Here is a 24137-nt window from a genome sequence, read left to right as displayed (position 1 = left end):
GGTATGTGTGAGTATTTGTTTGTGTGTATATGATACTTGTGAACAAGATATCTAAAAAAGTGCAGCTTGGTTGAACTTCATACTTCCAAATTGGTAAGGTGTGGTACATGATACTAGGATGCTGGTTATTTACCTCTCGGTGCATATTTGAACATTAATCCTGCACTATATATATATGTCATAGTATTGTTAACCTGAACTTAACATAGTGATCTTCGTGTGTTGTTTACCACAGATGCATGTATATACCAGGTTCAGTTTTTGTCTTCTTCTTTTTTTTTTTCTTTTTTTTTATCTCACAGGGAGCCCTGTGAGATAAATAAAGTGTTCTCCTCATGTTTTTGTGTTTGCTGAAGTTGCAAAGTTATGTAAGAACAATGTTTTTCATGAATGTTGTTAGATATATGCCATGGTTGCCTCTCACTAATAGAATGACTGGTTTTTGAGACGTTTTCCTGCCTTTCTTCCTGAGCTCATTGGTGCTTGCTCAATGGTTGTCTTGCATTTGAATAAACGTATGATGACAAATCAGATTTGTATGACCTTTGCTTACTTCCTTTCCTTCTTATGTGCTTGTATGATTCATGATATGGAGTGTATCTATAAGGGTTTCTCACAGCACAGTGTAGTTTCATATTTTGTATTCAGATGTGGTTTCACTTGCAAGAACCAAGGGGGATGTCATGTCAAATGTTAGGCCTGCTTCTTTAATGCAACTCACAGTCACGCCCTTAATATCCAGGGATCCTCAGCACTTTTCAGCGTCTTCTTTGATAGTTGTTTACTTCTTCAACTATCCAGAAAGACTAGTACTTTTTCACGCCAATTATTAATTTATTTACTGTATATTGTTTCTGCCAGGCCGTATTTTCCTTAGAATAGCCCAAGGTGACACTTGTGCTTTGCGCGTGATTGTCGTGGTACTGTAAATGGAATGTCCACAGAGAACATCTTAGAATAGCTCTCATTGGTCAGTTTTTCAGTGAAGTCATAACCTTGCATGCATATATTAAATAGTCATTTATTTATTCTCCCATTGACCAACCATGCCCCTCCTTGATTATAAATGTAGTGTCACATAACTCACATTTAGTTGGCTGTGGAAGTATACATGTGTAGACTATGTGTGTCCGTATGGCTGAATCGAGCCAGCTTGGCGACTGAGATGACTAGAGTCTTAGTCTTCGAAGTGAACGCTTCATACATCAGTTGTTTGTATAACAAATTGTACCGTCCAATGTAATCTCAACTGATTTTCGTGGACATTATCTGTTACTATAATTATCTCACACAAGTCAATCAAAAGAATAAAATCAATAAAGGAGTCATCTCGAATCAACGTTTTGAGAAACAAAAAAAGTGTTTGTTTCCTCTTTTTTGGAACGTCTCTGTCCCATTTTGGTAAGCTAGACCATACCCAGTGGTGTTAGACCATGGTGTTAGACCATACCCAATGGTGTTAGACCCATGGTGTTAGACCATACCCAATGGTGTTAGTCTGTTACACCCATGTTGTTAGACCATACCCAACATTGATTGGGCTGAGCTTGACCGATAAAAGATTAAAGGTCATTGGGGTCATTGAGGTCAATAGAATCAAAATTTCAAAGCCTTGCAAGCAAAATAGTCAAAAGTACACTTTGATGAACTTTATACTGGCCTGCACATCCACCTTAATAGTGAGTTCGTTTAAGGTCATTTAAGGTCAGACACTATAAGATCCACCTTGTTGCTACAAGAAACCTAATTTTTGTGGAGGTTAACAGATCAAATTCTGAAAATGTCTTATGGAGGATAATTCTAAGTATCAGCTACTATCGCAGTTCGGGAGTTACAAAGCTACTGCTGCATGATACTTCTTTCTTGGGGAAGAGTGGTAGGGCGAAGTGAATTTCTCCTAACACCCCACCCGGTGAGCCAAAATTATTCTTGTAGAGAAAGAAATCCTGTGAACCAAGTTCAGAATTAACCAATTCTTTTTTATGAATTGAGTTTCGTGCCACATGGTTTTGCTACTGCTCCATGAGAACTGAGAGATGAGCAAGATTAGTTCATATAGCCTAACATATATTATATTTCAACTACTGAATAAAGAATGTTCTAATCTATTGCAGGTGGTACTAATTTGCTGTCAAGAAGCTTTCCTTGTAGTTCTTGCAGGTACGTTATATTATTTCTGACTCCTTGCCGAGGGCATCTATGTGATGGCGTGTGTGTGTATGGGTGCGTGCTTGCATGCGTGACTATGTCTGTGTATGTTACACGTTGGCTTGTAGACACAATACTTCAAGAACATAAACTTGCCTGTGCTAGGGATGAACATTACCAGCACCTTTAATAACCTGTTTTCAGATGTTTCCATACCCTTTATCTTCCTACCTAATCCTCGCTTCCCCTTCCATAATACAGTAAATGTTTGTATGGTATGAAAGGGAATATTCCAGTTAATTTTGCCAATAACATGCCTGTGGAATGGCACTTGTAAGTGCAAAGTTAGTTTATTTTCCTTCAGGTTGATTGTTGTACACACACAAAGGTACAGTAGCTATTCTTCAACATTATGGAGTTGATAAGTGCTACCTGCTGCATAGGCTTCTTGTATCTAAGTACTGGGAGTAATATTCCAAGAAAGGTGACAGAAAACAGTGAAGTCATCTTTATTTCTTTCTCTGTTTTTCAGAACCAATGGAGGGTTTGCAGGGAGATTATTTGACAGAACCAATGGAGGGTTTGCAGGGAGATTATTTTACAGAGACGTTTTCTTATAGTGATATGGATGTTGCTTCTGATGACGACTTCACCACAGTCTCATCCTCGGCTGTATCCACCACCAAGAGTACTCAAACAAGTGCTCTCAATCTTCCTACAGAAAAAAGTACAAAGCCAATGAGTTTGTTACCAAAATATTCAACCCATGAATTAGAACAAACTGAAACTCCCAAGCTCACTTCAACAGCAAAGGATCTTGTAACTTATAATGGATTCACAAACCCATCAAAATCATTCCAAGAAAATGAGATCACAAAACCTACAGGTTTGCAAACATCTACACAGGAACCTACAGCAAGTACCTCAACGATGTCAGGCAGTCCTTTGCGAACATCTACACAGGAACCTACAGCAAGTACCTCAACGATGTCAGGCAGTCCTTTGCGAACATCTACACAGGAACCTACAACAAGTTCCTCAACGATGTCAGGCAATTCTTTGCAAACATCTACACAGGAACCTACAGCAAGTACCTCAACGATGTCAGGCAGTCCTTTGCGAACATCTACACAGGAACCTACAGCAAGTACCTCAACGATGTCAGGCAGTCCTTTGCGAACATCTACACAGGAACCTACAGCAAGTACCTCAAAGATGTCAAGCACTTCTGAAGCAAGATCCATCAGAACCGAGATAGGAAGCAGAGAAAACTCATTGTATACAACAAATGTAATGATGTCTCAGATAACCATGGCAACTAAAGGTAACCAAATGGTGACTACAATTGCACTGCCCACAGAATCATCTTCCAGCCTTAGTAATAATGGAGGACGTACAAGCAGGGGGATACCGCCACCGACTGGTAAATATATCAGGAATCAATTATCTCTTGTTATTAGAAATTAAAAACATAAAGCATACATTTCCAAAGAAAAATAGATCTTAAATACATTTTGCACTGCCTTGTTGTTGATTGCACTTCTTGTATTCTTTATAAATCAGTGTTTGATTGCACCAATCATTCCACGTTTTAATTTATGTAGACAGGAATAAAACATGCAAACAATTGTTGTTCCAATGTCCATTATGTGAGATTTAATTGTGAATCAATCCTTTTCACTTTAAATTAACATTGAGAATATTCTGGAAAAGTTGGGTTTATTAAGTACACTTTGGTCACATGACATGTGTAACTGTAATTGATTGAACCTAAAACAGTTTTGTTTTCCATTGCTGCACAAAGTAGATGACTTAAAGGAAACTATTTTAAATGTCCCCTTAAACATGTTGAAGTAGTGAAAAACAGATAATTATATGCAGTACTGATTTGATTCCAAACAGTTAGAAATAAAGGGGGACAGAATTTACAATCACACTTCATAAACATTAATGAATTTGACAGAGAAATTTTGTACAAAGCAGCATTTTGAGCAGGTTTAATCATTGACTACCAGTCTATACGAGTCTCACACAGGCAATGCTCAAGGATACTTTGGGAGTGGGTGGGGGGATATGATGGTCACCAAATCTAGTCTTGGTTTCTTTCTCAACTTAACTCTGATGTTCTGCTCTTTCAGGGTTCTGTACCTGGTATCCCTATGGAAGCTCTTCTGGTGCTATCGAAACTAATGATACAGATAAGTTTACCAAAATTGTCGCTACAGGACAGGGAGAGTATGGAGATGATAAATGGAACCAAACTGAAACGTTTCGTGATAACCCGGTTCGGATTAGATTCAAAGACAAACTAATTCCTGGTGAAGTTTACAATGTCAGTCTTAGCTGTTGTACTAATAGTTCCTGTGACCTCGTTGAGATCCTGACTGTGACTGAAGGTAATAAATGCTGCCTTTCTCTTTAATGTTTTTGATAAAGGACAGAGGAACATCAATCTAGGTGGCTGGAACACCAAGTATAGCATATTCAGTTAAGCAATTCAAAATTAGAAGACTTTCAGGGCCTGACATAACAGGTTTATAATGCATTAATTATTTGCAGACATGGCCAAATTGTCTATCTTGGCCAAAGCTCGACATCTCAAGAATTGTAACTAGGATTAACGTTTGTACGTGCTTGTTAGAGTGGTCAAAAGATTCACATCAAATCAACAATACGATAACTGGATGAAGTTAATATTTTTTAACAATTCCCTTCTTGGATGTACAATTCTCGGAATGGCAAAATGTTTGAGAAGTGACCCTTTAAACGGTCGGGGGTTCATCAGTGTAAGTGCCTGAACTATAATAGTCTGGATTAGTCTAATACACAGACAATTAGGCTAGTTCCTCAGACGCAACACTAAATCAATGGGGTAACAAAAAGACTGTTTCGGCCTCAAATGACATGTTTACAATGTGTTACAAATATGTTAGAACTACAAATGGTGTTGAATGTCATCCATGGGTACACTGTTGTTTATATGATCATGCTAAATGAACATGGTTTTGTTGTTACGAGCAATGGATTGAACATTAACATGAACGTCTGCACTAAGGTGCCCATTTCCATAGATTTAGCTTATTTTTAAAGGTGAATCATCTTGAAAACCAGAATAGCTGTCAAAGTATTACTAGTACTGAATTGTTTTCTCTTGGAGTATTTAACATGATCAAGACATTCTGCCTAAAGTTATCTTATCTTTCTTTAAAGAGAGAAGTATGATACCATCAAATTGTGACAAAATCAGACAAAGTGCAGATTACAACTACTGTATGCAATACATTCCAGGGAGACTAGCAATCCCTTGTTTTCGTTTTCATATAAAACTGAATACATACTTTAAGTTTCAGCTATATACTGCCACAGTTATTCCCATGTCTGTTTGAAATACACATAAATTGCAACAGCCATATTGCATGCCATAGCTTGAAGTTTAACTGCCAGTAAAAAAACTGTCATGAAACATGTCAAGCATTACCAATCAATTTGTGTGAATACTTTGGTTTTCATGATTTATACGTCAATTTGTTGCAGTATTATCAGAAATAATCCTTTTTGCCCAGCATTGCATACAGTGATCACATAAGGGAGTATATTATGTAAATATGTGTTCATTGACTGTGTGATGAATGTTGTCAAATTTACATTTTAGGCATTACAGCAAAAAATTGGATTTATACTTTTAATTTCTGTAACCGACCCTTTAATCAGATTATGAAACAGGTATTTTAATTTTATTAAATCAATATCACAGCTTTGTTTCACAATCTGTTCTTCATATCTCAATTCAGTCTGTTCATATACAGTACTAGTGAAAGTGTGAAGAAATACAAGATATTATAGAATAACATTTCCCTTTCTTAGAACAGTGCTTATTTCTAAACAACTCAGTTTTTCAAGGAAGCTAAAATTGATATTTAGACTTTTGTTAATTTGCACATTGATGGTACTTTCATACTATTGGTGCAGTGTGTAATTGAAGGTCAAAAAAGCTCCCAGTCTGAAAACATTAACATGAAAAGTAAAAACTTACATTTTGGTTAAGCCTCAAGCTTGGTCCTTCTTGATGACTACAAGAGCTTTAATGAAATTTGTAGAGGTCAATGGTCATTTGAGGTCAATGGAAGCTTGAAGCCTGCAAATGCTACCAACATGATAACTTAACAAATATGATTTTGCCAATAACATTGCCAACTGTTTCTCTAAGTCAGACTGTATCCAAGTATGCATGAAGATGTGTTGGTCAGAATAACACAGAGCAACAACTCAGAGGAAACTGCAGCTGTAATGATATACATTAAAGTTGCATTTTGCCATAGCAGTAATACTTCTTTACTAATTTTCCTACATAGCATTTGGACCCAGATATATAGACTCCTGTACAGTTGTTGCGGTGAATACTACTTGGGCTGAATTCTTTTGGACCTCACCCCGGGCAGTTTTCCAAGAGCTGACCATCACCCTCAATTTAACCAATAACAACACTGTGAAGCAGAGAAACGTTACGACCAAAACACCAGGAGTATACACGACAAACGGAACCTTTAGTCTGCACTCATTGTCATCCGGTGCTAGATACATGCTCAGTGTTTTCAAAGGACATCGCATTTATTTTACAACAGGTATGGTAGCCTGGGTAGATCTGCCTCTATAGATTTTCCACAATGGTGCCTGCGTGCTATGATGGATAATTTTGGCATGACTTGCCGGAGGCAAAAGGAAACTATGCCACGGTGATGGCATGTGTATATGACACCAACTTGTAAACACGAGTCAAAAAGTACATCTTGGTTGAACTACATACTTGGTATGTAGATACAGCTTGATGAGAAACCTGTTGAAAGTGGTGAAAGTCAAAGTTCATATGAGGTCAATAGAGGTCAATAGAGGTCAATATCTAAAAGCCTTGTTAAACACAATAAGTCACAAAGTACATCAAAAGTGAAATCTTTGTTGAAGTCCATAGCTGGTATGTTGATCCCACTTACCTGTACCAGGTACAAGAACTCTGTCAAAATTGGTGGAGGTCAAAGCTCATTTGAGGTTGACATAGAACAAAGTCTGAAAAGCTTTTAAACACAATGTGTCTCAAAGTACATCATGTATACATACTTTGTATGTAGATACTACGTACTTGGTGAGTAGAAGAAAGCTGTTGAAGTTGATAAAGGTCAAAGTTCATTTGATGTCAACAGAGGTCAAAGCCTGGAAACGTTAACACGATAAGTTAAAAAGTACATCCTGCTTAAACTTCATATTTGGTAGACCTGTAGATCATGCTAGAGTATAAGAACCCTATTGAGATTATTAGAGATCAAAAGTCAACAAAGGTTATGAGAGAGTATGAGAACACTGTAAACATAACAAAAGAAGAGCAGCTTCATTGCAGTCCATACTTGGTCTGAGATTCTCTTTGGTGCATATAAGACTCCTATTGAAATTGGTGGAGGTCAAATGTCCTTTGAGGTTAACAGAAATAAACAGTCAAAGAAAAGTTTGGATGGAATTTGAACCTGATAGGTAAGTTGACATTTGTGTAAGAACCTTGCTGTATCACTTGAAGTCAGTAATGGTGAACACTTTAAAGTCTTGTTTTCAGTTTTAGTGTTTAAATGTTCTATGCAAAATGTGGCAAGAAAACACAAAGCCAACAAGCTTTCTGGTTAGTTCAGATTTTCACCTTCTTCTTTAAGCTTGATTTTGACTTAACTTTGCTGAAGGCAATTAATGGTAGCTGTTTCTGTGAATAAATGTTGAATTTTGTGTGGAATTACAAATTTTGGTGGAAACTGAGGAAGGTGTGTCTTTTGCTGTACATAAACGCCTTGAATTAGAGAGCTTAGAAGTTAGAGTTGCCCACTGTGACTAGTTAAACACTGTGGTTTTTCAACAGTTCAGATATTAATTTACTCACAGTTGTTCTTTCTCAGTAGCTTTATTTATTACTTTAAAAATATATTTAAACAGGGATTGAGTAGTGGTAATAATGGTACTGTAAAATGTTGATATCATTGTCTGGTACTTGTGCAAATGCTATGTTATTCTGTGTTTTCTCACAGGAATGATCTCCTGGACGTAAAGAGTAAGGCTAAAAAGCATGTACAAAGCAAACTATGACAGTGTCAAGCAGATCACAAAATATCCAGAATGTAAAAACTAGAAGACAGTTTGGTTGAGATATCACAGTCAATTATTATTTGTATTGTGTGGTCATTGTATAATTGATATAGTGGGATTTTTTATTCATTTATCTCAGAAGTCCTCTGAATTCAAATGTTTGCTTGTTGCTTTAGATTTCATGAAAAATGCCAAAATTGCGATGTCATATGAATTGTGAATGCAATACTGAGCCCTGCTTGTTGTAATGCATGTGTTTGGCAGTATAGCTTGGTTTAACTCCAGCATATACACTTTGTTGTACATGATAATGCACAGGAGTGTTTTGTTACAATTGGGAATTGCAATCAGTATGTACTGTAGTACTGAAGGTTCTGTAGATGGAGTTTGGATATTCACTGACAACTTACATTTTTTTTGGTTTATTTACAGTTCCTCAGTCACCAATGAAACTGAAGTTTGATCAGCAAACCTACAAATCTGTCCGGCTTGATTGGTCCCAACCTGATTATGCAGACAGTTTTACCATCTCCTATACAACAGATGAAAATACATATAATTTTAGCAGCGAGAATAATTTCATTTATCTTGATAATTTAAGTCAGAACATTACCTACAACGTTTCTGTTATAGCACAGACAGAACAACACTTTAGTAGCCCAGTAAATCTCATCATTAACTTAGGTAAGTCTTCTGAGGTTTTAGGTCTTTCTAACTGCTATAATTGCTATAAACTATATCAAGTTTAGTATATGACTTCTTTGTGTTCACTCTAGAGCCTAGGTTCTAGATTCTCAACCTCTAGAGCCTAGGTTCTAGATTCTCAACCTCTAGAGCCTAGGTTCTAGATTCTCAACCTCTAGAGCCTAGGTTCTAGATTCTCAACCTCTTACATCATGGACCCCTTGGGACAATGAAGACTGTTCATGGACTCCCAGACAAAGGGACTATCACTAATGACCTTAGTCCCTCCATATTAGAGGCTGGGGGGAGATAAAGAGTTACTGTGCCTAAGGTGGCACTCGTAGGCTTGTGCTGAATGTTCTGACATCATGGATAAGTCAGTGAACTATTGAAGGACCGAACAGGCTTTTATGGACCCTAAAATTTCTAAGGACACCTTTTACCCTCAAAGATTCCCAAACTTGTTGCCAGATACCAAGAAGAATTTTTTTATCTTTTGGAAATAACTTTCATATCCCACTTCTTTGATTTATCTTCACCACAGAGCCGCCATCATTGGACATTTCTGTATTAAGCAGTGACACATCACAAGTCACTGTCAAACTGTCATCTGCTGCAAGATTGGACAATGTGGAAGTTTCCATTGACAAAATATTGACACATAAATATGAAACCTTCAATTTATCTCAAAACCTTGTCATCGGTAGTCTCATGTCAGGGAAGCAATATCACTTACAAGTGCGATTTAAAACAGGAGAACTCTCGTGGAAGAAGAATAAGAATATTTCTACAAGTAAGAGAGAAACCAAGTTATATTAACGACTGGTCTCCTTTCATGTAGTTGTGACATGATGATGCCTGAAAATATGCAAAATATTGAAACTGAATTATACACCATGATGTATTAGATGACATATATGATGACACAAGGCTCAATTATGATATCTAAGATGCATGGTGGAACTATTTGGTGTTATCTGAGATATGAGATGTGATAAACGATGATACCTGGATGAGTTATGATATCTAAGATGTACGTTGAATTAAGAGATGTTATCTGAGATATGAGATGAGAAAAATGATGATACCTGGATGAGTTATGATATCTAAGATGTAAGTTGAATTAAGTGGTGTTATCTGAGATATGAGATGTGATAAACGATGATACCTGGATGAGTTATGATATCTAAGATTATGGTGAATTAAGTGAAGATATCTGAGATATGACATAAATGACATACATGGATGAGTTATGATATCTAAGATGTATGGTGGAACAATGTGGTGTTATCTGAGATATGAGATGTGATAAACGATGATACATGGATGAGTTATGATATCTAAGATGTATGTTGAATTAAGTGAAGATATCTGAGATATGACATAAATGAGATACATGGATGAGTTATGATATCTAAGATGTATGTTGAATTAAGTGGTGTTATCATCTAAGAGATGAGATAAATGATGGCACCTGGATGAGTTACGATATCTAACATGTATGGTGAACTATATGATGACACCTGAAATACGAGATGGGATAAATGATGGCACCTGGATGAATAATGACATCTAAGATCATAAGATGTATGGTGATCTAAATTATGATATCTTAGATGTGTGATGAGCTAAGCAATGAGGAGTGAGATATGGAATGAAACAGGATCTTAAATAAGATAAATGATGATTTATGGATCATTATGATATATGAGACTTAAAGATGAATTGCGTGATAGTATAGGAGATCTGAGATGAAATGGGTAATGATATCTGAATAGCTTGGTGAGATGATTTCAGATATATGACAATGCATGATGTTTATGCTACTTCTATTGTCCACCATAGTTCATGTCTGCATCTTCCACTCCCTTATGTTATCAAGCAAAGAACTGGCCTAAATGTGTGTGACCAAACACAAAGTTTTACTTAGCTGGTTTAGAGGTGTTGTGAGGGTAATAGATCATGGTTGATGGGGTGTTGATGTATATATATATAATCATATTGAGTCTTATTTACTCGTTTCTGTTGTTTTTCTCTTTCATAACATACAGAACCTTACCACCCCACAATTGTATCCAATGACACGTCTCAGTATGGTCGCGTTAATATATGCTGGACAGTGGAAGGCATGTATCAATATGTTAAAGTTAGATTTTCACATGAAGAAATATACAGCCCTCAGGAAATACATAGCAAAGAGATATTTTGCCATGATGAAGAAGTGCAAGGAGGAGTAATTTACCTTGTGAGCCTGGTTAGTGTCAGTAATGGATTAGAGAGTGAACCAGAAAATTTCACGATTCTTACAAGTAAGTTCTTCCATTTTCTTTGAAAAAAATTAGAAATTCTTTTATTTCACATTTTCATGCTAGTGCTAAAAATGTATTTATTGTTGTAGCTATCTGAAGCACTTACTTATCAACACTTTAGTTGATCTTTTATTTTCTGTAAAAGATCAACGCTTTCGCAAATAGACCAAAATCGAAGAAGGAATAGAAAGTATGCCAGAAAGATGTGGAATTCTGGAATAATAAGAAAAATGTCAATGTTACTGTGGACTAAATTCATATTGCTTCGTACTCTTGTATGCTGTACATGATTTACGACTTCAAAATTTACTGCTTCATACACTAAAAAAAATTAAAAATAGAGAAAAGAATTATAGGTAAATATGGGTTATAACTATTATCCTGTACACAGTTATTATGTGTGTATTGCTGCAAATTATTTTAACACATTTTTGGTTATTACAAGTCAAATTTATGTATTTATTACATGTGTTAATTATCTTTGATATCTGAAATTAAGCTACCTCTCATTTTTAGCTCATACCAGCATGCTGGTGTGAGCTATTGTTACAGTGCGGCGTCTATCACTCTATCATTCTATCACTCTATCACTCTATCACTCTATCACTCTATCCGTCAACAATTGGTAAAACTGCTCCCACTCGCACAGTGTTTGATGGAATTTCATGAAACTTGGACACAAGGACCATTGGGTATAGGGCCATCAGAGATGGTCCGAAATTTGGGGTCAAAGGTCACCTGTGGGCCGTAATGGGCCATTTTGTGGAAATACGCAAAATGCTTCTTCTCCTACAGATTCCATGGTACAATGTTGAGGGTTTGTCACGATAGTACTATGGAAGTTTTACCTTCAGGGTGTTCATGAATTTGAGATCAAAGATCAACTAGGGGTCTTTTGTGGCCCGGGCCGTGGCCCTATATTTTCAAATTGCTCCTGTTCGTACAGTGTATGGCCAATTATAATGAAACTTGGTCACAATGTTCCTCGGGATAAGAGTTACGAGGGGTGTTCGGAAAATTGAGGTCAAAGGTCATTTAGGGGGTCATCGGGGGTCATTCTTTGTAATATTTTCAAATATCTCAATCTCCTCAAGATTTTGATGTATCATATTCAAAGTTGAACTGATGATTGTTGGATTGTGTATGAATAAGGTGATGCCTAAAAATTTTTGGTCAAAAGTTAATTAATTACAATTAATCCCCATTGTTTAAAAAAATCTGAGCCTTCACCTTTTGCCAAAGCTCCTTTAATTTGTCTCCCAGTGTCTGCAGTGTTTGTTTACATTTGTGGTTAAGCTCTGCAGAGGCTGTTAGTGGAATTAAAGCAGGACTGGGAGTTGTTATTAACTGTTGAACTGTAAGCATGAGAGCCCTATAGCCAATCAGCACTTGCCGATTCTTAGAAGTCTTTGAGCCTGAGGTATGTAGGCAGCTTGTGAAGTTATGTCTTGTAGGGAGTGCTTGTTATGTCTGCTAAGGTGGAGGGGAGAAAGTTTAATAGGGTAGGTCAGTGGTATTGTTTGAGAGAGTGGGTAAAATAGGATTTAAAGGGGAAAATAGGAATTATAGCCAGTGGTGTGGCCAAGATTCTGCTAACGGAGGGGGGGGGGCATCCCTCACAGGCCCAAAATTGGTTTTGAAGGCCCTACATTTGTCAGCTCGAAAAGGTATGAGCTTCTGCACCATTGGTGCTCTAGTCTGTATCTAAACTGATGGCATTATGCTTAGAAATGATCTTCACGATTTAACTTATGTGTCTTCATGCACAAAGCTTAAATGTCCTATTATATTCTGTGAAATCCATAAGAATAATATCTTAATTTAGTTAAGAGTTTCCTCTTGAGACATAAACATCCTGTAACCCTGCATAGCTAGGTTCAGGGGAGGACTAAACAAGAGTATATATGTTATACTGCATAAATGGCTATGCCCATGTGAAACCACTGGTCTTGACTAGTTAACAGCCATTGATGATCACCAAGACATGGAGCTAGAAAGCTTAATGACTTTACCAGTGAAAGACAAAGTCATAATTGATGTAATTAGCTGCACAGTCTGACCATAGTGATGTGGTGTTATAGTAAGCTGCACATCTTAGTGATGTGGTGTTATAGTGAGCTGCACATCTTAGTGATGTGGTGTTATAGTAAGCTGCACATCTTAGTGATGTGGTGTTATAGTGAGCTGCACATCTTAGTGATGTGGTGTTATAGTAAGCTGCACATCTTAGTGATGTGGTGTTCTAGTAAGCTGCACATCTTAGTGATGTGGTGTTATAGTAAGCTGCACATCTTAGTGATATGGTGTTATAGTAAGCTGCACATATTAGTGATGTGGTGTTATAGTAAGCTGCACATCTTAGTGATATGGTGTTATAGTAAGCTGCACATCTTAGTGATGTGGTGTTATAGTAAGCTGCACATCTTAGTGATATGGTGTTATAGTAAGCTGCACATCTTAGTGATGTGGTGTTATAGTAAGCTGCACATCTTAGTGATGTGGTGTTCTAGTGAGCTGCACATCTTAGTGATATGGTGTTATAGTAAGCTGCACATCTTAGTGATGTGGTGTTATAGTAAGCTGCACATCGTATGATGTATGGGTGATTAAGTGATTATATATAACTCACAATATATCCTAGTTCAAGGACCACTCACACAGCAGGATTCAGTAAGTTTACTACAGCTTGCATATACTAGCTACAGATTCCCCCCTCCAGAGTAAATATACATACCTTTGATTAGGGTTATTCCTAAAAATAACTGTAAAACTTTCCACACTACTAGTTTCACTTCTACTAAGATCTGCTGGTTAACTGAAAGTTCTCTTTCGCTTTCACTGCCGACCAAATTTAAGCTATGATATGCATGATTTTCACATTGACTGCAAAATTGCTAAATGTAGACACACTTTTATTCTGCCAAAAGGTACTAAAAATATCAGGTCAGGTTGTATTTCCTTGTCAGTGACTCATTAATCAAACAAGCTGGACTATGGAATCTATCACACACATCGAAAGTCTTTTTAAGACCTCAATTGAACGTTTCTCTATGTATTAATAATTTAGTTGCATTTGATGAATGGTGTTGGATGTCATCAATCAAAATTAAAACATTTGTTGGTTGAGCTACGTTACTTTTTGGTTTCGATGATAATCGTAACCTTTGCATTTATGATGGCGTATGTGTGTGTGAGTGCGTTTGTGATGCCCAGCTTGTAAACACAACATCTCAAGAAGAGAAGGTCAGACCAATTTCATATCTGGTGTGTAAAAGTACCAAATTGAATACAAGAAGCCTATTGTTTTTGGTGGAGGTCATTTGGGGTCATCAGGGGTCAAATTGTGAAAACCTTGTAAACACGATATCTCAAGAAGGGTTGGTCAGACCGATTTCATATTTAATGTGTATAAGTACCATGTTCAGTAAAAGAAGCCTCTTGTTTTTGGTGACAGTCAAAGGTCATTTGGGGTCACCAAGGGTCAAATTGTGAAAACCTTGTAAACACAATATCTCAAGAAGGGAAGTCGGACCAACGTCATACTAAGTGTGTAACCTACCACATTGAGTACAAGAAGTCTATTGTTTTTGGTGGAGTTCAAAGGTCATTTGGGGTCACCAGGGGTCAAATTATGAAAACCTTGTAAACACGATATCTCCAGAAGGGAAGCTTGGGAGGACCTCATATTCAGTTTGTAGAAGCACCAAATTGAGTGCAAGAAGCATATTGTGTTTGGTCGAAGTCAAAGGTCATTGGGGTCACCAGGGTCAAATTGTGAAACCTTGTAAACATGATATCTCAAGAAGGGTTGGTCAGACCAATTTCATATTCAGTGTGTAGAAGAACCACATTGTGTAAAAGAAACCTATTGTTTTGGTGGAGGTCAAAGGTCATTTGGGGTCACCGGGGGTCAAATTGTGAAACCCTTGTAATCACGATATCTCAATGCTGGAAGCCTGGGCCGACCTCTAATTTAGTGTCTAGAAGTACCACGTTAAGTTAAAGAAGCCTATTGTCTTTGGTGGAGGTCAAAGGTTATTGGTAAATCGTGAAACCCTTGTAAACATGTACACCCTCACTATCCATTACGTCAGATTCATGAAGAAAACTGCTCCTGTTACATCATAGAAACCACATGCAGTTTTGCATTCTGGTTAAAATCAATGCGTGAATATTCACATTCATATTTGGAATCAGACAGTTTTGATATCTTCAACTTAGCCTTCAATGAAGATGCAGATGGACTATTAAACTTTTATAATATGTGGAAAGGTGAATATCTTGAAAGCCAAAATATCTATAGAAACATATCTATCACTATAAGGATATTTAGGTTGGACTACTACACATCTATCACTATAAGGGTATTTAGGTTGGATTGCTACATTTCAAACCTATAAGTAGCATGTTATCCTGTAATTGGATCCTATTAATATCTAAGAATTCAAGTTTGAAAGGGTGATGCAGTGGGGAGGGTGGGAAGTGGAGAGTATTTAGATCACTTCTAATGAGCTTAAGCATTTAATTGGTTGTAGTTGTTCAAAGTTTACCAATATTGAGTTCATATTTGTAAGTAACATAACATGTATCTTGTGATGTAAGACGTTCTGTCAATGTTTATAATTTCTATCTACTATCCATCACTGAATTTGTGAAATCAAACATATTTGGTTCCCTACTGTAAAATTTTATATCTTGGTCTCTTTCCAGAGCCTGATGTTCCAGTTATCTCTGAGCTTTCTAAAACATCAACTAGTATCAAAATCAGTATCTCGTGTCCTCAGAGAGGTATTGCTGACCATGTCAAGTGGACAATTTGTCCATTGGCATATGGAGCATGTAACACACAGAATCTGTCATGTGCTAATGCAAGCTCAATGGAATATCATGCAAGGAATTTGAAATCAGGATCCAGGTACAGATTTGAGGCACATGCAGTCCGAGATGTTGAAGCCAAAAGAGCTGAAAGTGAAATAGTCTCCCAAATATTAATAACATGTAAGTTATCCAGGTTGTACAGCACATCTTATTAGCGTTTTCAGCTTTCTATGTCATGACGATGTGTCTATATTGCTGTCAGTCAAACTAAAGGCATCACATGCAGAGAACTGAACAAATGGTGTAACCTCTGTTTATATGGCTATGGACCTTATTACATGCCCTTGGGTCAGGTTAAATTTCCTCTCTTGTAATGAGGTGAATGAAATATATCACTTTCTGTTTGAAAAATGAGCATATTGAAGGTTTCAGTTTCAGACCACAAGATTGAAACCCTTTGAGCACTTCTGCAACTTGTTTTTAATGTTCTTCAAATGATTTACCAGTATTTACAACACGCACTTACTTACCTCATATATATATATGTGCATTATTCTGTAATACTACGTTCAAATTGGTCAAATCTTTATACAGGGGGTGTGGCTACCATCCATCCAGGCCCTCACTCCTCCTTCCTCTTTTGACCATTCGTATGGAAAGTTGCGTAAAATTGGTCCAATTTTGATGATATTGATAATGTTAGTGTTTGACACGCGGGGAGTTGTTATTATCATCTACGTGGCTAGTATACTTCTACATCATTTTAGAGCAGTTTTCAGCTAAGAATCCTTTACCTAAAAGTGTTTAATGGGGTCTTTTTAGAGCCAAAGTTGTTTACTTCATTTTGTATCCTAATGTATTCTCCATGTATATTGCATGTTAGGATACATTACTTAGATATGGTCTTGTTGATATGCTTTGTTCAAACAGTTAACAGTGTTAGGCTACATTGATTCATCATTCAATCTTAGTCGGTATGTTAATTTTCTTCAATATTATTTGGATGAGATACAAGTGTTAGTATAAGGATTGTGGCCCCCCCCCCTCAAAAAAAAAATAGTATCGGGATTGAATGTAGGATTGATGTTTTCGTTAGACTTTGTGAGGAAATTGTTTCGTTTTTCTTGGTCAATCCTCAGACTTTGAAAATGATAATAAGAATCTTTTGCTTTTGGTTAATGGGAGTTTCTATCTATTTTCAATTCCCTGATGGTTATTCCCATCCCTGTGGAGACCCTTAGAGAGAAGCCATAGTTATCTCTTTACCTGCACCCACACACAATAACATGACCATTATCACTAATGTAGGTGCCAGTCTCAATATTAGTCTAAATATTGTCTATTATAACTAAGGTCTCATGTCCTTATCACTTGTGCCTTGGTTATATATACTAACTCTCACATTGTTCACTTAGTAGCTTCTTGCTGACACCAGGGACTCAATGGAAGTGGATCCTAAGGAGTAAGGAGCAGTCAGGGCCTGGTACCCACCCCCCCCCTCCCCACCTGTTTAAAGACTTGACCAATTTGAGCATAGTATTAGAGGATAATGTAATTATTTTAATGCATGGTTAACAGATTCCCGGAGCAGATAAATGGTTTTGGGGGTTTTAGCTTATTAACAATTACTTGGATATGAAAGAGTGATGATGAGTGAGTTTGATCATTTACAGTTGTGATGAAGTTAAAACTATTGTACTTTTCTTTCTAGATCCCAATGCACCGACTGACCTCCAACTTGTGAAGAGAACTGGCCTAGCCATTACTATCAGATGGCCGCATGTTTGCTCTCATTGTAACTACTCTATCTATGCAATCCCTCTCAACCAGAAGTTGAGGACAATTGAAACATCTAGCGAGTGTGAATTCTCCCTGGATCGTCACTGTGAATTCTCATTCTCTGTTGTACCTGAGGAGCCGTATACAGTTGTAGTCAAAAGTATCAGCTGGGGAGTGGAGAGCATTAATGGTGCTGAGATACATAATGTTTCTAGTAAGTTATTAGTATGCTTGCGAGTCACTTCGCCCAACAACCATTTCGCCCAACTGCCATTTCGCCCAACCAGCCTGGTCATTTCGCCCAACCGCGTTGGTCATTTCGCCCAACCAGCATGGTCAGTTCGCCCAACCGTGTTGGTCATTTCGCCCAACCGTGTTGGTCATTTCGCCCAACCGTGTTGGTCATTTCGCCCAACCGTGTTGGTCATTTCGCCCAACCTTATTTTTACTAATATTCAGTCAGAATAATATTACTTTTTCTATTCCACTAGTTCAATTTGATTTATTTTGGGTTATATTATTGGTAGTTATATTATTATTATTATTATTATATGGAAGTTATATTATTATATAAACAAAGGGGAATCGGTGTGGAATAATATAACCGTTTCTATTTCACTAATTCAATTTTATTTATTTTGGGTTAAATTATTGGAAGTTTTATTGTTATTTTTTGGAAGTTATAATATTATACAAACAAAGGGGAACCGTTGTGGAATAATATAACCGTTTCTATTTCACTAGTTCAATTTGATTTATTTTGGGTTATATTATTGGTAGTTATATTATTATTATTATTATATGGAAGTTATGTTATTATAAAAACAAAGGAGAATCGGCATGTTTGAGGAACTGCATAGTTGTCTTTTTCTGGAGCATTAAGAACTGATGTTCGGAACAGATTGTACTGTGCCCAACTCAAACGAGGGCAGGGCTTTTATCCATCCTTTGGGTTTATCCCATGTGATTGACAGGCTGATGTCAATAATTGATGTTATTGCATTTGTGAGTCAGTAATCCGCAGTTATTGTTTTGGTCAGCCAAGCGTTAATCCGGTCAACCAGACGTTTATCGGAGGCCTATTGTTTGTGGTTTATTAATCCACACCTATTGTTCTGCTTGATGACTTCGGTCAAGGTTTATCAAGTCCGCCAGGCATTAATCAAGGGTATTGTTCACAGCAGTTATGTGTTTATCTAGTTCTACATAGTGTTAATCTAATGTTATACAAACACAGGGGAATCGGTCTTCATAAAAAACCTATCAAACCTAACCCCTAAAATACTGGTCCATCCTACTGACTAACAATTCCGGAACGTTAAGTGAAAAACAATATATATATAAAACCCGTCCGTAATATTTATCAATGTAACCACATATGTAATCACATATGTAGGCCTAATCAATTTAACCACGACTTCAAGTTTCCTTAATACTCGGTTCGTATCCCGTAACGTTAACAATTCCCGACCGTTTACTATCAAACCTATCAAACCTAACCCCTAAAACACCACTCCATCCTCAAGATTCCTTAATATTCGGTTCGTATTCTGTAACGTTTCCTTACTAAAGTTATACAAAGAAAAGGACTTCAAGTTTCCTTAATATTCCTTAATATTCGAACGTTTACTATCAAACCTAACCCCCAACACACTGATCGGTCCTCAAGTTTCCTTAATATTCGGTTCGTATCCTGTAACTTTAACAATTCCCGAACGTTTACTTTTCAAGTATCATATTTAATCAAGGTTGGGCGAAATGACCAGGCTGGTTGGGCGAAATGACCAGGCTGGTTGGGCGAAATGACCAGGCTGGTTGGGCGAAATGACCAGGCTGGTTGGGCGAAATGACCAGGCTGGTTGGGCGAAATGGTAAGGTTGGGCGAAATGGCAGTTGGGCGAAATGGTTGTTGGGCGAAGTGTCCTGCTTCCATTAGTATTCTAGATACAGAATAACAGCTACCAACATTTGTTTATTTCAAGTTACATACTTTAATTGAAACTGCTGATGGGTTCACATGGAAGCTGCCTTAGCTTGGTTTACCCTTTTTTTTAAAGCATGCATCTCTCGGTAAAAGAATATTCAAGTATATTTAAATTAATTGCAAAATTATCTCTGGAGTAAACACAGATTTGTAAACAGAAGAACTTACAATCAAAATATAATCTTTTATAGCAATAGTGAATTTGATCCTTCAGATTAAGATGATAAAGGACAATCTAGTTAGCAAAATGAGACTTCATGGTCTACAGATTGGCTGTCCCTGCTACGAGATAATCCCTATAATTCCTCTGTGGGGGATGTCACGTTTGATATAATCATAACAAACATTAAAGAAACAGGACAGATTTGAACCTGTACTTCTTAGGAATCAGATCCTTATCTAATTGATACTTTGTTTTAACATTTCTTATGCATTACTTATGAATTGTAAATTGAATTTCTGTGTGTCAATCACAAATCAAGGGTCACTCCAGACATCAGTATCAATGGGTTTATTCTTTATATGCTTACTGATAGGTTTTTTTTGTAGGATGTGAAGCAATGTTATTTGGTTTAGCATTTCAAGGGTATCATTAATTTCTATCACTTTCAAGACTGGGTTTATCAGAATTGAGATATGTATTTACTTGTCGTAGGCCCAGCTGATTATTCACTTCCTGTTAACATTATTATCTTCTTGTGTGAGTGGAGAATCCAAGATACTAATACACAAACATGACTAGCAGTTTAAGCCTCAAACAGTAGAGGATATGGAATACAGATATGGCTGTGAGGATGATAATATGTTTGGCTTAAAAGTGTAGAAAAATTATTACAGCAATCAAGTTGATTTCATCATTGAATTATCCTTTTCTTCTTCTCACAATTATATGTATGATCAAAGTATAAAGTTAGAGTGAGCTTCTACAAAGAACCAATCACAGGGGAGTGAGAAATTGTCCATGCAAGCCACAAACATGCTAGCAAGGAAAAGACACTGGCCATAAAAATGTCATTGATAAATGATATTAATTATAGAAAATGTTTTCCAATGTTTAACCAGCAAGTAAGTAAACTCCCAGGGATGGGGAAATCACCAGGGTTGCTCAAAGAGACTTAAAGTAGCTTTAATAACAGAGTAATTAAAACATTTTCATATTAATAAATGAGATTATATTATCATTTATAACAGTGCCTACAGCAAAGAAGAAACCTACGAATATTAGGTTAAATTCAATTACTCCTACGTTGGTTCATATGGACTTTGATCCTCCTGAGGTACCATATGAACACATATCTGCATACATCATTGAATACGGAGGACGAAGAACAAATGTGAGTTTATCTTCAATTCTTCTATTTAAAACTCCTCATTATATTATCTTGTTCAATTCTCATTTTTAATGAAGAATTGGGCATTTCCACCCATAAATAAAAATAGTTTTTCTAACAGTCTTAATTTCATCCATAAATGAAGATTTGTTTAAATACATTCTGCTGTCCTTGATGACCTATTTTTAGTTTCAGATGCCATCATGAAATGAAGTTTCAATTTAACTAAGTTTCCTTTCCAAAATAGATTTCAGTATTGTATTGCCCAATTTTCAGGGAGATGTTTGCAGTGATGATAAGATGTGGTTACCTCCTACACATTTTCGACCAATTAACATGACCGTGAAGGGTGGATGCAAATATAACTTTACAGTAAGTACAAGTCATGAATCTATATCCTTGGTAAATGTATTTGCTTTCTAGATAGGCTTTTACAGTAAGTACAAGTCATGAATCTATATCCGTGGTAAATGTATTTGCTTTCTAGATAGGCTTTTACAGTAAGTACAAGTCATGAATCTATATCCGTGGTAAATGTATTTACTCTCTAGATAGGCTTACAATTGACTGTATCACGTAACATGATAAGATGTGGTTACCTCCTGCACATTCTCGACCAATTAACATGACCGTGAAGGGTGGATGCAAATATAACTTTACAGTAAGTACAAGTCTTGAATCTATTTCCTTGGTAAATGTATTTGATTTCTAGATAGGCTTACAATTGACTGTATCACATAACATAATTCCAAGTCTCATGTTGGTGGATAGGTTCCACTGATTCTTACTAGATTACTGAACATACACGGTGATAGCAGGAAGTAAATTACCACAATTATTGCTTGCACACTATACTACAAGTATCAAGGGTTCCCTTTTCTCTTCATTAAGAACAAGCAATTACATTTTGATAGTTCATATTTAAAGACTACATTTGATCATGTTATAATTGTAATGCTTGTTTGGGTTTTTTCAGATAAAAGCTTACTTTGGACCTACCAATGAAGGGGAGCTTGCCTGGAAAATAGTCAACACAATGGTTGGAGGTGAGAATCCCATAAGGCATTATGCAGCTTAACTGTGAGCTTTACAAGAGCCATGTCTGCTGAATATTCATAATATCAGTAATATCTGCATTAATAATCAGATGTGCAAAAGATTTAAGTTTAGCCTAGATATGCAAAAACAATGCATTCCTATCATGTGTTATTTTTGTGTGTGTTGTAACTTGTCATTGTGACACAAACAATGCATTCCTATTATGTGTTATTCTTGTGTGAATTGTAACTTGTCATTGTGACACAAACAATGCATGCCTATTATCTATTATTCTTGTGTGCGTTGTAACTTGTCATTGTGACACAAACAATGCATTCCTTTTATGTGTTATTCTTGTGTGCATTATAACTTGTCATTGTGACACAAACAATGCATTTCTATTATGTGTTATTCTTTTGTGCATTGTAAACTTGTCGTTGTGACACAAACAATGCATTCCTATTATGTGTTATTCTTGGTGTGTTGTTACTTGTCATTGTGACACAAACAATGCATTCCTATTATGTGTTATTCTTGTGTGTTGAAACTTGTCATTGTGACACAAACAATGCATTCATATGATGTGTTATTCTTGGTGTGTTGTAACTTGTCATTGTGACACAAACAATGCATTCCTATTATGTGTTATTCTTGTGTGTGTTGTTACTTGTCATTGTGACACAAACAATGCATTCCTATTATGTGTTATTCTTGTGTGCGTTGTAACTTGTCATTGTGACACAAACAATGCATTCCTATCATGTGTTATTCTTTTGTGCGTTGTAAACTTGTCGTTGTGACACAAACAATGCATTCCTTTTATGTGTTATTCTTGTGTGCATTATAACTTGTCATTGTGACACAAACAATGCATTCCTATTATGTGTTATTCTTGTGTGTGTTGTAACTTGTCATTGTGACACAAACAATGCATGCCTATTATGTATTATTCTTGTGTGCGTTGTAACTTGTCATTGTGACACAAACAATGCATTCCTATCATGTGTTATTCTTTTGTGCGTTGTAAACTTGTCGTTGTGACACAAACAATGCATTCCTATTATGTGTTATTCTTTTGTGCGTTGTAAACTTGTCGTTGTGACACAAACAATGCATTCCTATTATGTGTTATTCTTGGTGTGTTGTTACTTGTCATTGTGACACAAACAATGCATTCCTATTATGTGTTATTCTTGGTGTGTTGTTACTTGTCATTGTGACACAAACAATGCATTCCTATTATGTGTTATTCTTGTGTGTGTTGTAACTTGTCATTGTGACACAAACAATGCATTCCTATTATGTATTATTCTTGTGTGCGTTGTAACTTGTCATTGTGACACAAACAATGCATTCCTATCATGTGTTATTCTTTTGTGCGTTGTAAACTTGTCGTTGTGACACAAACAATGCATTCCTATTATGTGTTATTCTTTTGTGCGTTGTAAACTTGTCGTTGTGACACAAACAATGCATTCCTATTATGTGTTATTCTTGGTGTGTTGTTACTTGTCATTGTGACACAAACAATGCATTCCTATTATGTGTTATTCTTGGTGTGTTGTTACTTGTCATTGTGACACAAACAATGCATTCCTATTATGTGTTATTCTTGGTGTGTTGTAACTTGTCATTGTGACACAAACAATGCATTCCTATTATGTGTTATTCTTGTGTGTGTTGTAACTTGTCATTGTGACACAAACAATGCATTCCTATGATGTGTTATTCTTGTGTGTTGTAACTTGTCATTGTGACACAAACAATGCATTCCTATGATGTGTTATTCTTGTGTGTGTTGTAACTTGTCATTGTGACACAAACAATGCATTCCTATTATGTGTTATTCTTGTGTGTGTTGTAACTTGTCATTGTGACACAAACAATGCATTCCTATGATGTGTTATTCTTGTGTGTGTTGTAACTTGT

General features: G+C 36.4%; 1 protein-coding gene across 4 annotated transcripts in view; it reads left to right on the top strand.

Annotated features, from left to right (window-relative positions):
* Window positions 1-24137, top strand: part of LOC139967565 (uncharacterized) — a 71351-nt gene that overhangs the window by 18078 nt on the left and 29136 nt on the right. For 3 of the 4 annotated variants that reach the window (XM_071971517.1, XM_071971500.1, XM_071971510.1), the window contains exons 3-14: window positions 2115-2160; window positions 2681-3571; window positions 4287-4544; window positions 6501-6770; window positions 8698-8949; window positions 9494-9742; window positions 11001-11258; window positions 15969-16256; window positions 17788-18069; window positions 21031-21173; window positions 21447-21542; window positions 22147-22216. In XM_071971517.1, coding sequence (XP_071827618.1) covers window positions 2115-2160; window positions 2681-3571; window positions 4287-4544; window positions 6501-6770; window positions 8698-8949; window positions 9494-9742; window positions 11001-11258; window positions 15969-16256; window positions 17788-18069; window positions 21031-21173; window positions 21447-21542; window positions 22147-22216 — 3103 coding nt within the window. The remainder of the gene's footprint in view (window positions 1-2114; window positions 2161-2680; window positions 3572-4286; window positions 4545-6500; window positions 6771-8697; window positions 8950-9493; window positions 9743-11000; window positions 11259-15968; window positions 16257-17787; window positions 18070-21030; window positions 21174-21446; window positions 21543-22146; window positions 22217-24137) is intronic. The other variant, XM_071971528.1, reaches the window with a different exon arrangement.

This window comes from Apostichopus japonicus, chromosome 1, assembly GCF_037975245.1.
Source record: "Apostichopus japonicus isolate 1M-3 chromosome 1, ASM3797524v1, whole genome shotgun sequence".
NCBI lineage: Eukaryota > Metazoa > Echinodermata > Holothuroidea > Aspidochirotida > Stichopodidae > Apostichopus > Apostichopus japonicus.
Note: the sequence above shows the minus strand (reverse complement) of the source record. Positions and strands in the feature narration are given on the sequence as shown.